Consider the following 13,948-nt stretch of genomic DNA (forward strand, 5'->3'; position numbering starts at 1 on the left):
GGTTATTTCATAAGTTTGGTCTTTTTGGAGAAAGACATATCAAGCAACCTCAAAAAGGGTGAAGGACACAATGTTAGATGATGCTTGGTGGGAGAGGGTAGATCTACTTATTAAGGTCATGGACCCTATCATTTCTTTTCTACGATTTGCAGATACAGACCAACCCATCCTAGGAGAGGTTTATGAGGGATGGGATTTCATGATTGAGTCTGTGAGGAGCATTATTTTACAGAGTGAGTGCCCCGAGTATGAGACATCATCAGAGGCCTTCTTCACCACCATACAGGATATTCTTGTCAACAAATGGGGCAAGAATTGCACACCTTTGCATTGTTTGGCTCACTCATTGAACCCAAAATACTACAACCATGAGTGGATGAATGGTGGACCTTCCCGTAGATTCCTTCCTCACATGGATGGTGAAATTTCACAGGGGAGGAAGGATGCATTGAGGTGGATTTTTCAGGATAAAGCATCCTTTGATGAGGTGGAGGATGCCTTTTCAGAGTTTTCCACTGGCACTGGTCGATTTGCAGGATATGATGTGATTAGAGACAGGGGGGCTAAGAAGCCCTGTTCTTGGTGGGCAACTCATGGGGCAACAAGTCCTCCTCTATAGCAGTTAGCCATGAGGCTTCTTTCTCAGGTGACTTCATCCTCTTGTTGAGAGAGGAAATGGAGCACATATGGGAATTTGTATAGTGTCAAGAAAAGCAGGCTTGAGCAGTCCAGGGCAGAGACAATGGTGTATGTGCACACCAACCTTCATCTTATTTACAGGCAGAGGGATGAGTGGTTGAAGGGAAAGACAAAGATGTGGGATGTCTTTCTTGATGATATGGGTTTGGACAACAGTGTTGAGTTGGCATTGGCCAACTTGGATCTTAATGAGCCAGTGCTAGAGCCTATCACTTTTGATGATGGTGATACTGTTGAGGGGTCATCCTCCACACCAACAGATGCAGAGATGACATTGGATATAGAGGAGGAGGATGCAACAGAGGAGAGCAGTGGTGACCATGATGATGACAGTGATGTTGATTTTGATGATGATGATTGATGACTCATGAGCTACCTACTGCCTTGTACTTGTAGTTGTTTTCATTTTGTATTTGCTATTTCTATTTTCCATTGGCATTGCTACTACCTATGTAACATATTTTGATTTTGATGACTTAATGAGAAAACTACAGTTTCTTGTCTTTCTGCTATTGGATCATTTATGAATCTATCACAATTGTATTTGTATGCATAATGTTACTTTGTAAAACTCACATCTAGATGAAGATCTATGTTCGAATCAATGAATTTATATCATGAATGAGAATTTGTGTAAGAAATATCTAATTTTTAATATATATATATATATATATATATATATATATATTTTAATAAAATAATATATAACGTGTCCTAACATGTCTTGTTCTGGGGGGTCAACGTGCCCATGTCGAACACTCGAATCCTCGTGTCCTGAATTATATATATCCCCCAAATTTTAGGGGAATTCAAGGGGGATGGGGAGATGTTAGGTTATATCAAAATTTAGGGGAATTCAGTGGGGGTGGGGGGATGTCAGGTTATATAACCTGGTATCCCCCTATCCCCCCTGAATTGCCCTAAATTTGGGGGGTGCTCCCACATGTTCCCCTTGTGTGTCTCCTTGTTCCCACATCCCCCGTCTTGGAAACTTGGTGGAACATTGGTAAAATGGGATTGACATTCATCAATTGTAATAAAAGGGTGTTGGCATCAACTTCTCATAACATGAAGCTACAAAGGCACATCATCATTCTTAATAGCAGCTCCTTTTTGCTTCAAAGTACATGCCAACTCTCCAGTAGTTATAGGTTTTCTATCCTCATTTATTTTTTATTTTTTTATTTCTTCCAGTTATGCTAGGAATTTGTATTGGGCGTATTCTTTATGAATGTGTGAAGCCAAACATCCAAAAACTTTACATACATGGGCCATATTGGGTGACGGGTCCATATCCATCTATTGCACCAAATACAATGTATCCCTCATCCTAGATTGTATCCAATATCACAATCGAAAACCCTATCCTAGGCCAACTAGAAACGATTATTGTGTTTCATAGTTTCTCTTGTTGGCATCGAAGACATAAATCATATTATCCTTTTGTGCAAGTAATCTTCAGTTTATATTTTTAGTTAGTTATCTTAGACATATGCATTAAATTTCACAGCTTTTTTGAACTTTAAACAAATTTTCTAGTTTGAATAAGACTCATAGCAGAAGGCTTTGTTGGACGATATTTTTAACATCAGTGGACATTCTCTCTTGGTTTATGCACATTTTACAGAATTTTAGATTATGTTCTTACTTGGAGCTATCTCATCTTTTTGAAAAGCAAAAGAAACATTCTATATTGATATATGAATTGACATACATATGTTCACCTCACAGGCGGAATTGAGAAACTGATTATGATGGATATGTCACATGATATGATCAAGAGGTGCAGAGAAATGGAGGAAAATTCATCTGATTCAAAGCTTGAAGCCTTGTATGTGGTTGGTGATGAAGAATTTTTGCCTGTCAAACAGAGGTAAATCCCATCTATGAATCTCAAGTAGATTGGTCTATTCTGTTTCTTTGCCCATGGTGAGATACATGCTATTGAATTTCTACTTCCATCTATTGCAGTTGCTAGGATATAATCATTATTTTGAACGTTCATTCATTGACTGTTAAAGCTTAAGCCCTGAGTGAAGAAATTTAAAACTACTCATACTGAGCAGTCCCGTTGAACTACTTTTGGTCATCTATTGGGTATTAAAAAAATTAACTTATATTTATCTTATTGGTACCCTTATGCTTGTTTACAGATCTCTAGACCTGGTTATTAGTTGCTTGGGTCTTCATTGGGTGAATGATCTTCCTGGCACTATGATACAAGTAATACTAATATTTCCAGCTCCTAAAATATAACAAAAATGATTTGATCCTAGGCATGAACTCCTGTAACAATTTTGTATGTATTTGGAAACTCATTTGTCTGTAACTCTTATTCGCAGTGCAGAATGGCATTAAAGCCAGATGGACTATTTTTAGTATCTATTCTTGGAGGAGAAACCCTAAGGTAGTCTCTGGTTCCTGTTTCAATATATTGCTTATAATATTGTAAAGTTCTAATTCCTTATGATCTCAAGGTTTTTCTTGGTTTCATTAATTCCCTGTAACTCATGATAATGCTATGGTATCTAGGGAATTGAGAATTGCATGCACAGTGGCACAAATGGAGCGTGAAGGGGGCATAAGTCCTCGGATTTCTCCACTTGCTCAAGTAGGTATGACCCTTTGGAAGTAAGTGTTTGCTACGATATTTATCTTCAAGCTTATTTTTGGTATGGGGGGGATTTTACTTAAGATAATTGTTTCAAAATAATGTATGGGTATGGTAGTGAAGGTAGCACATCGAAGCTTTTGCTTAACTTGGACGGTTAGTTTTATTGATTTTCAATCAACATATTGAAGCAGTTCATTTTATCGTTTAACATTATTAATATTAACTGAGAATATAAGGAATACTTGCAACTTATATTTAGCTAACACATATAATATTTTTTCTCTATTTGTACCCTACGGGGTTAACGGGAAGTTAAAAGTAGTTTCCCAAATTTAAGTTTAATCCTCTTCTCGCATGCTTTTAACTCTTCTTTTGCCAGAAACAATCTTATTTATATGATGAATGCAAAATGCATGTGTGAGGATAGATTTGTTGTTTTACAAAATGTATAGAAATGAACTTAGACTTGTGTTTTCTGTTGAAAATTGGCAGCTGAGGGAGCAATTTCCCTATTAGGGAAGCCCAGCAAACCCTAAGGAAACCCCACCTGCCCTTGGAAAAAATAAATTTGCTCATGGAAAAATATTATTTTTGTTGCTAGACTAAGTCATCTTCAAAAGTACAAGTCGGTCTAAAGGAGAAATTCAACCCCCAAGACCACATATAAATAGACTTAACTTCACATCACTTGGAGGCATCACATCACACATCAAATCATCTTCTATTAGTTTGATCTTCTCTGAAAATTGTAGGTCTGATTTCACACATGCGAAGGAGAGAGAGAGGAGACTTCTGTTGACTGTGTTGACTCTATGTTTTTGGTCCTCTTTGACCAATGTTGACTTGGGGTTGACTTTGATTTGGTTTGACTGAAATCTGATATGTTTTGGAAGGCCACATTGACTGAGCTGTTGACCAAAGTTTTCTGGGCATGTTGACCATCTTTGACTGCAGATCTGAGGCCAGGTTTGCCCACAGGTCAACTGTTGACTTTGATTGATTTTCTGGAGGAATTTTGGATCTGTTTTGACTGAATTTGACTAAGGAAAACAGGTTGCATTCTTTGACTGGTGACCAAACTTTTTGGGGCTGTTTTGACCGTTGACCTTGGACTGGCTAGGGATGTGTTGACTGCTGTTGACTTTGACTAGGCTGAAAAATTGTAGGATTGGTATTTGTTAATTTTAGGTATGTTCTATGCTTAGAGCAAATTTACTTCAATTTTCCATATTAGCTCAATATCAATTCCAGATTAGCAATCACATTTAGCATGATAGTAAAATGCAGATAGAACATAAACATAAATCGCAGAAAACAAGCCAAGACAAGAGGACACAAGATGTGGTGCCAGCCAGGGACAAACCCCAATGTGGGGAAACCCTTGATCAATTCTTCTTATGTTCTTCAATAGTTCAGTAGAGAGAGAGAGAGTACATATACATCAGAAGTCAACATTTTGACTTGACAAAATAAGAGCAGAGATCTTCTCTAAGAAGATGACACATGAGGTAGCAGATCTGAACTCAGGTGATTCCATCACCATGCTGTACCTATCACTGTGCTGCACCATGCTGTTCATCATCACTGTATTGCACCATGCTGCACCCATCATCACTGTGCATCATCAATGTGCTGCACCATGCTGCACCCATCATCACTGTGCATCATCAATTGGAACAACACCATACAATCCTCTAATAGTCTGAGATCTCAACAGTATTACACACAACAGCTCCATACATAATGCTAATGATATGGGTCCTTAAATATCTCACACAGTGACCCAATCAGACTTTACGCAGCAGCCCTATTGGATACTTCTGCCCAACATAACATACCCAAACAAAAATGCTGTTGTTTGGAGCCTCCGTTAGCTGCATATAAAACACTTATTGATAGCGTCCTAGTGCACCCTAAGTGCTGCGGTTAGGAGCCTCCTCTAGCTGCTGTGTGTTTCCTAATATAGCGTGAAAGGATCTCCCTTTACTGCAGATTAGATCTCCCTTTGAGGACTGTCCTTAGGGCTTTTATGGATCTTCCTTTAGCTGCTTATAGAGGCTCCCTTTGAAAGTGAATGGAAGCCTCCATCATGATTGCGTTAAGTGCCTCTTCTTGCTGCATACACACCCCTAATAGGACAGCGTATTAGGGCATCATTTAGCAGTGGTTAGGGCTTCTCCATACCAGCGTTAAGGCTGGCTTCATGGACTGTAATTTAGGGCAGCGTAGGTCTCTTTAGGACAGTGTTAAGCTTGTTCATGTTTAGGCAGCGTAGGTCTTCTCCATGATAGTGTTGGGCTTCTCCACATTAGGGCATCGTAGGTCTCTTTAGGACAGCGTTAAGCTTCTTCATGTTTAGGGAACGTAGAGCTTCTTAGAACAATGTATTTTCTTAGGATCTTCTTCCTTCCACCAAAACCCAAACAAGCGGAGAGGAAGAGATCACATGAGATGATTGACTAAATGACTTACAAGCCACCTCTTTTTGTAGTAAGACGTTGAGGATAGATGGGGGCAATTTCGTTGTTGGCTGACCTTGACGAATTGTTGCATAACACAAATAAATTCATATCTCCATGAATACATGTCGGAATCGGATGATCTTTAGACCAATCCTACACCTCTCGATGAGAGGAATCCAAGAAAAATATCAGCTGCCATAAATACGAAGACCCACATGGAGTTTGGTCCTAGTTGCCAATTTTAACAGTATTTGAGCAGATTTGACTTTTATGCTCATCTTTGATTGGATATTGGATTGTTGATGTGGATAGTCAAGGCTTTGACCTTTCACTTATTGTTGGATGTACTTGGACTATGTATCTTTGTTGAACATATGATGAACATCTAATTGAAGAAGAATATAGTTGGGTTTTCCCCCTTGTGGGGTTTTTCCCTTGTCTTTGACCTAAATCTCTATCTCATTGATCTTGGTTTTCTTCTATTGTGTATATTGTTTACTGTTCTATCTAAAATTGCTCATTGTTATTGATGAGATGTTCAATCCCATTATCTTCTTTATATCAAGCCATGCCTTCATGTAAATTTTTTTTAACATTCATGTAACATTTCCAACTTTCCATCATTTAATCTAACTTTTAATTTTGACTCTGCTTTGTAATGAAACACATTATTTACTGTTTTCTTTAGTGATAGACTCAAGGTTTTTACATTTTCCTCGATGTCTCTGGGCCTTGGATGCTGAATCCTTCTCAGCTGGAGTTTTCAAAACTTTCATCTGCGTTTTCTATCTATTTCCAGGATCATTTTAATTGTGATAATACTAAGTCTATATGGATTTTGTTTTTAATAAACTGTGGATGTTCTTTTTGCTTTAGCTGGAAGTATTGTTCTAAATTACTCTAATTAATGGGTTCCCTCTAGGTGAGAGATGCTGGAAATTTGCTGACAAGGGCCGGGCTTGCACTTCCGGCAGTTGATGTCGATGAGTTTACAATCAGATATGGGAGTGGTATGTTCACTTTCTAATATATGGATATTGTCTTATTTCTAATGTGAGATTTGTATAATACATATTAGCAAAAGATATTTGCAAAATTCTACGGCGGCTGCATGAATTCATATTGATATAAATACTTTGATCATTGATGATAGTAAAACTTGGAATAGAATAAATCATAACTACCATGGGATGCCATAAATCCTAAGTTTCCAAATGAAATAAATGTCTACAGATGGTTAGTTGATTTGTCCTTGAAAGAGAATGCTAAGCAAAGATAGTTTCCATGACTGTTATGTGATGTTTATACACAAGTGAAAAGATGGGTCATGATGAACAAGTGTGTCCATTAGAAAAGTTATCTAGTTCATAATTATTTATTATATTACTAATTTACATTATATACGTGTTTATGTAGCTTGACTAGGTATATATGCTATATATAGCAGTGTTGGAAACATTGGTGAAAAATCACGAAAAATTGGCAACATTGCGATTTTTTATTGCTGCCAAAAAATCACTGGGTAAAAATCTCGTTTTTTTCCTTTGGTGATTTTTCCTGATTTTTTCACCAATTTTGCTGAGAAAATGTTTTCTGGATCCTTGCCAATTTTTTCAACACTGATATATAGATAAATTATAGACTGCATATGCCTTTGGCTATGGTTTCATGTTCATTATGGAATGTCAATGGCCGATGATATTGGGATACAATTTTGAGAAGTCTTTGTGCAAAATATATGACTAATCTACCATCCAACATGTGAAGACAAATTATAACTGATGGGATCATTTGGTAACAAAATCCTAGCTTTTTCTTATTGTTGATAGGCTTGTTACCCACCAAAATGGGTAACCCCATAGGAAATTTTTTATTCTCTTACATTTGGATAGCTAGCTAGCCAGCAGCCCTTGACATTTACTTCTTAATGATGATATGCCATGTGCCTCCACCATTTTCATCTGCCACATACCTCTCGCCATACGACATTTCCACTTGGATGAAGGTGGGATGCGATTCAAAAGGTACTTTGATCACTTGCAATTGGGTGCTTATACTTGTTTGTTTTGGGCATTTAGTATGGATAAAGGGGTGATTTGGAAGATTGACTAATATTGACTATAAATCTATTCTCTCACCTCACTAGGGGGGTTAATCTTTCGCCCTAGTCCAATCGGACTTCCCTTGAGGCCTTAGGGTTATAGGTGGGGAACTACTTGGAAAACCTAGATTGACATAACATGTTCACTATTGCCTACACCATACTTGACACTTTCCATCACATTACAAACCCTATATACCACTTCCATTCTTTGGGTCTAACTCGTCATTACTTCTTTGGGATTTGGCACCCACATGTCCACACTCGAGTAGGGCTGAAAAATAATTGTCTTGGAGGTTGATGGAGCTAAAAGAATGAAAAAGCATATCATGGCCACAACAAAAGAAAAAGAAGAAAATCAAAATGGAAAGATGGATGGTACATAAGTTAGCACGTGGGAAAAAGCCTAGCATGAATTCTACCCTCCTCAATTGCCATCACCTGGTTCTCGAGCACATGATGCTCCTTCACATCAAAATGAACCCTTGCATGTCCCAACCCTGATGGGCGATGAACTGTCTCATCTTAAGGGGTAATATGAAATGCTACATCATAAAGAGCAAACTCTACCCCTTGCGCTATGCTTGTAATACAAAGCATTATCAAGAAGTAAAAGGTGCACTAGAGGGGTGGAAAAGGTAGGCTGAGCAGGGTTACTCATGCCTTCGCGATTGCTTGCCCATCAACCGGTCCCTTTGACTATGAAGCCTTTTCCTCTCCATTTCCATACATTTACACTAACACCTGTTGATTGAAGGGTTGACCTTGGAAATGGCACTTCCCCTTGAGGGTTGGAAGCACCTAATAGGTTTGACCATTAGCCACATCTATCAAGGTAGGGAACAACTTTATAGGACTTGGTCTAGTTAGATATCAGAAGGTGATCCTTGTTTGAAATATTAATATGGCCTTAACATCCAAGTTTGGTTCACTTAGATGCTCATATGCTTTCACTTGAGTTCATTTTGGTTTTGTTAGGTGGTCCACAACAACCCAAACCTTAAGGTCACCCACTCCACAGGTACCTAGGCCTTTTCAAAGAGATAGATGGCTTAGCAGATGCAACGCTGAGAGTCTTGGGCCCCCTGATGACTTGAGCATATATATCATGTCCCAGAGCATCCTCAGGACCTAGGATGTTGGTCTATTTTGACCTATCATTGAGGATTCTTGATGATGGCATTACTGGACCCAACATACCCCCAAGCTGGCCTTGACACTACTTGATGGGTTGGCCTTGATTTAGAGCCCATATGAGGATGGTCTTCCATTGAGAGACTAGGGAGGGATTGTTGCACTTGGAGAATCCCTAACAGTGGAGAGTGGAGTCCCTGATTTGACCATTGGAGACCCATGGAGATGACATGGAGACACCCTAGCTGGATTTGGGACCCCAGAGGAGGATTTGAGGGATATTCCTCAAACTTTGGATGATCTTGGCACCATGACACTTTTTCATGTTAGTTTTTGATTATGATGGTAGTATTAGACATGCGTTATAGTCTTAGATGGTGCTAAGAGACTAAGGAACACATGATCTCCAATACCTAGAAATGGTTTCACGAGATATAAGTCTAAAACACCTTAATTAAATTAATTAGGCAATATTTAAATTATTTCTGAAATTAAACTTGCAAGTTTGTTAATTAAAGTTAATTAATTAAGGATGTTCGAGATTTCTTTGGAGACTTCTATTGATGAAGTCTAATTGATCTTAGACGTTGATGGGGATTTAATCTTGGCTGTTGAAGTCTTAATGAGAGATTATAAGGGTAACTCAAAGGGATGGAGAGAGACAGTTGATCGAGCATCATTTTTCTTGGAAGATCGAGCTACACAGTTCACAGCTTCAGTGAGGGCACAATTCGAGCCAGAGGGAGAGCATCGAAGAGGGAGCAACAGAAAATCAGAGACCAGGATTTCAGAGAGTTTTCCAGTGTTTCTCCAGTGCCGGATTGACAGGAGACAGGAGGCTGAATTATTTGCAGAGAGGGCCACAAAAGCTAGTGCGAATTGCTAGAAACCCTAGTGCGAGTTGTCAGGAGAGCCACAAATCAACAGTTAGAGGCCGGATCTATTTTCGAGAAGAGATGCAAGTGGTTTCTAGTGACAAAGGGAGGCAGGATGACTCACTTAGAGCTAATTTCCAGGCAATGTGAAATTTCTAGAGCCAACAGTGCCAGTTCCACGCTGCAGTGTGAGTAGCAATGTGGGGTTCGAGCAGGCCAGAGGAGGCCGAATTGATTTTCAGAGGTGATCCTTGATCTCCAAATTATTTTGGCCATATATTTGCTGGAGGATTGCCAATTGGGCATCCAGATTATTGTACTCTCAAAATATGCCTCATAATAATAAAATAAACCCACATTTGCTGCTCTGATTTTCCCTTCGGGGTTTTTTCGAGGACATATTCCAAAAATATCGTGTTGATTTTTATGTGTGTGCATCTATTTCTTAGTTCTTGATTTTACTTCCATAGCATAATTTTATTGTGAAGAATTGCAATTTGATTTATTCTTTATTTGCCATGAGGACACCCTTGTGCCCCCACACCCACTTGGGAGCACCATCGGTTTCTTGCTTGGAAAACAAGGGGCCAACCCCTTGTTCACTACGTTTGGAGTCTAGTTCTTCATCATGGCACCCCTTGGACTTCATTAGGCCTCCTCAAAGGCCCAATGACTCACTTTGTTCATCATTTGACCCTCTTGAGAGGCTTCTTATTATCTTATTGAGCAATTTGGTGGGCTTGTCACCAAAAGTATTGTTATTATGCACATTATTTTATTTTAGGGGCTAAATTAGGCTAATTTAGGTAAATCAAATTCATTAGAGAAGTGTATAAATAGAAGTGAGATGATTCATTTTCATCATCATCACTTGGATTGGGTTCTTATCTCTTGTAAGATTTTCACTATCCCTTTTGGAGGAGGATTTTGGATGTAATGGATGAATTTTGATGTTTGGATATCTCTCTCTTGTCTTGGAGCTTCATTGTTGGCATAATTTTGGTGATTGGATATACTCTTTGCACATGTAAGTAATCTTTTCATGTCTATTCTTGCTATTTTCTTTAATACATTGATGTTGCTGGGATTTTCGCTATACTAGATCTGAAATTTACTGCTTTTCTTATGCAAAATTGTGGAATTTAATCTTTTGTAGCATTGCATCATCTTATGTATCATGTGTGAAAGGGTGAATGTCCCTAGAGATCATTTCTATTGAACATATCTGGATAAGTCATCAATTATTGCAAATTGAAGTATAAATTCTTCTAGCAGCTTCTCTCATGCCCTAATTTCCATGCAAAGTTGTCTAGGAGGCTCCTTGATTGGGTTTAGTTCCTCTAAATCACAAATTTCATCTTGACTCCATCTTCCCCAAAGGAATAGGCACGGATCCTTCCGTAGGTGATCATTTTCAAAGAGAATTCCTCTCATCTTCCCCTCTTTCTCTAGGTCTAGCCTCCATAGGTCACCTAGGGCATCACTTTTATCATGATTTAGCCATCAAAAGAATTGAATCTCTTGCTTACTGCGCTGATGTGTCCTTAAGAAACCCTCCAAATTTCACGATTTTTCGACTGTGGGATCTTGAGATATTTCAAGCCCTAGCTCGAAGATCAATTCTTGCCCTTGGTTTCCCATTGGCTAGTAACCTCATTGGGATCATAACACTAAATCATCAAAGCAAGATTGTTTCTTTGATCCTCTTCCTTTCCCCAGTTAGTTCAAGTACATCCTTGATTGATCAACTCCATATCCTTCACCTAATTTCGGGTCATCTTGGCCCTTGGTGGTCCTGCAACTTGTTGAATTCAATTCCACAAAGGTCACTTAGAAGCCTAGCATTCATAAGGCCTTTTGAGACTAGGGGTTTCCTTAACAAAGCATACTCCCAAACCCTATCCTAAAAAGCCCTCTTAGCCCTTGTTAGAGAGCCCATCACCTTGCTTCTAAAGCAAGCAACCTATTTAATTGAGTCTCTCTTGCAAATAGGCTTAGGAATCAGTTCCTGATCTTGTCATTGACTATATCTGTTCTAGTGATTCCTCACATACCAGAACTCCTCCCATTGGTGAAAGTCCATAAAGAGTAGGGAGCCTTAGCTAAGGTGACAGTGGGTTATCTCTCCATGATTGCCCTCGACCTAGTAGTTTCTCTATAGGATCCCCTCCTAGGCTAGGTTGAACAGTAACAGGGCCGCAGTGAGTTCAGGTAGGTTGAGGGCCTCAGACCGTAAGAATAGGTTAGCCGAGGGTTTTCTGTGGGGTACTGAGTGCCCTAACAACCTATGGAAAGGATGTTGTAGCTGTTAGCTAGACTAATTGAGCTGATTAAGTTGACAGACGACTGTAAGGAGGCCCATGGTTGGTGGTTCCATGGATTATATACACTAGGGCATGCCAGCGTGACCTCTTATGAGGAATTTACAGAGAGTTTGTGGAGCGTTTTGACAGGAGGGATCTTGAGGCCCATTTTCGGGAGTTGACCCAGCTCAAGCAAACAGGCAACCAAGAGCACTACATAGCCAAGTTTTTGAGGGTGTCAGTGATGGTGCCAGATTTGTCAGAGGCCAAGAGAGCTTTTCTGTTTGTGAAGGGCCTAATTGAGCCCTTGTGTGGCCTAGTGAGTTCGAGTAGACCTGCTACCCTCCAAGACGTAGTGAGTCGTACCCGGGATTTACAGGACGCAATCCCCAAGACCAGGGAACGAATACCCAATCAACCCCCTTTTCCACAGAGAGGTAGAGACACTCGACCCCCACCATAGAGGGAGATTCAGGGGCATGGCTAGTTGGATGAGGAGACTAGGAGAGACCTCCAGAGGAGGAAGCTGTGTTTCACCTGTTAGGAGCCATGGCAACCAGGGCAAGGTACACTATATAGAGGTGTTCTCTGATAGCGGGCCAGAGGATGATGCTGAGCAAGAGGGAGATGGAGGAGACGGTGAGCTGCAGACTATTGGAGGAGGTGGAGGAGGCCCACCACCCCCACCTGGGGGAGACCCTTTTCAACCCACTGGAGGAGTCATTGCTTCATTGAGGGGAGTCCCCAAGTATTTGACATTGAGGATTAGAGGCACAGTGCAGGGGCAACGCATGGCAGTGCTGGTGGGCAGTGGGGCTACCCACAACTTTATTGGTGCAAAGATGGTGGAGCAGAGAGGTATGCAAACAGAGGGCTTCAAGGGTTTCTCGGTTCTAGTGCCGGGGGATAGGACCATGCAGTGTACTTGATACATCCCTAGTCTGATGGTGACTATGGGAAATTATTCAATGATTGATCATTTCTTTGTGGTGGATGTACCAGACACCAATGTGGTGATGGGTACCCAGTGGCTCTATTCTTTGGGGTGAGTCACTACTGATTGTGTTAAAGAAAAGTGTAACTTGGTTCGGTATTTGTAAATGTAATTTTGATCTTTGTACTTGTCAAGAAAAAGAAATATTATTTTTGTAAATTATTCGAATGAGTTTCTTGCTCATTCATAGGTCTAGGAAAGTCAAAGAATCAAAGTCATGTTAAAGAGCTCTTCTTGAGCATGAGTATGGGTCAACCTAGTGTCAAGTAGCCCTCCAAGACAAGCAACATCCTCCAAAGAAGACTGCAAGCACAACGATGAAGAGAACATCATGTCAGCCTCAAATATATATATAAATGTCGTGTTGGCTCATATAAAAGACACAATGATTCACTTGGTCAAGTTGGCTAAAAAATGGAGACATAACCACTATATATACCAAGTTAAGGTCACCACAAAAGAAGAGACAGGAACTCGCATTTTCTGAGATAATTCGGTTAAGTATAGGGACTGCAATCTGCATTACAGGAGAGTAACAATTCAGACTCATCTACAAACTCAGGTAAGGACAGAGACTCAGATTCACCGTGGTTGTTGGATGCTTACAGGATGGGATCCTTGCAGTTAGGGTGGAAAACAGTGAAACAATTTTGGATGCATACTATAGAGGTATAGTCTCGGCATGGGTGTAATGAAGGTGGTCTCATATCTCTGTGTCGGCATACAATCATAATCTTGGCATATCTTATGAACAATCCTCACAATG

The 13,948-nt window shown here is 39.8% G+C and overlaps 1 protein-coding gene across 3 annotated transcripts in view; it reads left to right on the forward strand.

The window, feature by feature from the left end:
• Positions 1–13,948, forward strand: part of LOC149169504 (S-adenosyl-L-methionine-dependent methyltransferases superfamily protein) — a 182,109-nt gene that overhangs the window by 105,699 nt on the left and 62,462 nt on the right. For 2 of the 3 annotated variants that reach the window (XM_089428717.1, XM_089428719.1), the window contains 5 exons: positions 2,431–2,572; positions 2,853–2,922; positions 3,042–3,106; positions 3,232–3,310; positions 6,698–6,785. In XM_089428717.1, the coding sequence (XP_089284843.1) occupies positions 2,431–2,572; positions 2,853–2,922; positions 3,042–3,106; positions 3,232–3,310; positions 6,698–6,785 (444 nt within the window). The remainder of the gene's footprint in view (positions 1–2,430; positions 2,573–2,852; positions 2,923–3,041; positions 3,107–3,231; positions 3,311–6,697; positions 6,786–13,948) is intronic. The other variant, XM_089428718.1, reaches the window with a different exon arrangement.

The sequence above is a fragment of the Pinus tabuliformis genome, chromosome 4_2 (genome assembly GCF_031772625.1).
Source record: "Pinus tabuliformis cultivar Carrire ecotype Pingquan chromosome 4_2, CPIR1, whole genome shotgun sequence".
In the NCBI taxonomy this organism is placed as follows: domain Eukaryota; kingdom Viridiplantae; phylum Streptophyta; class Pinopsida; order Pinales; family Pinaceae; genus Pinus; species Pinus tabuliformis.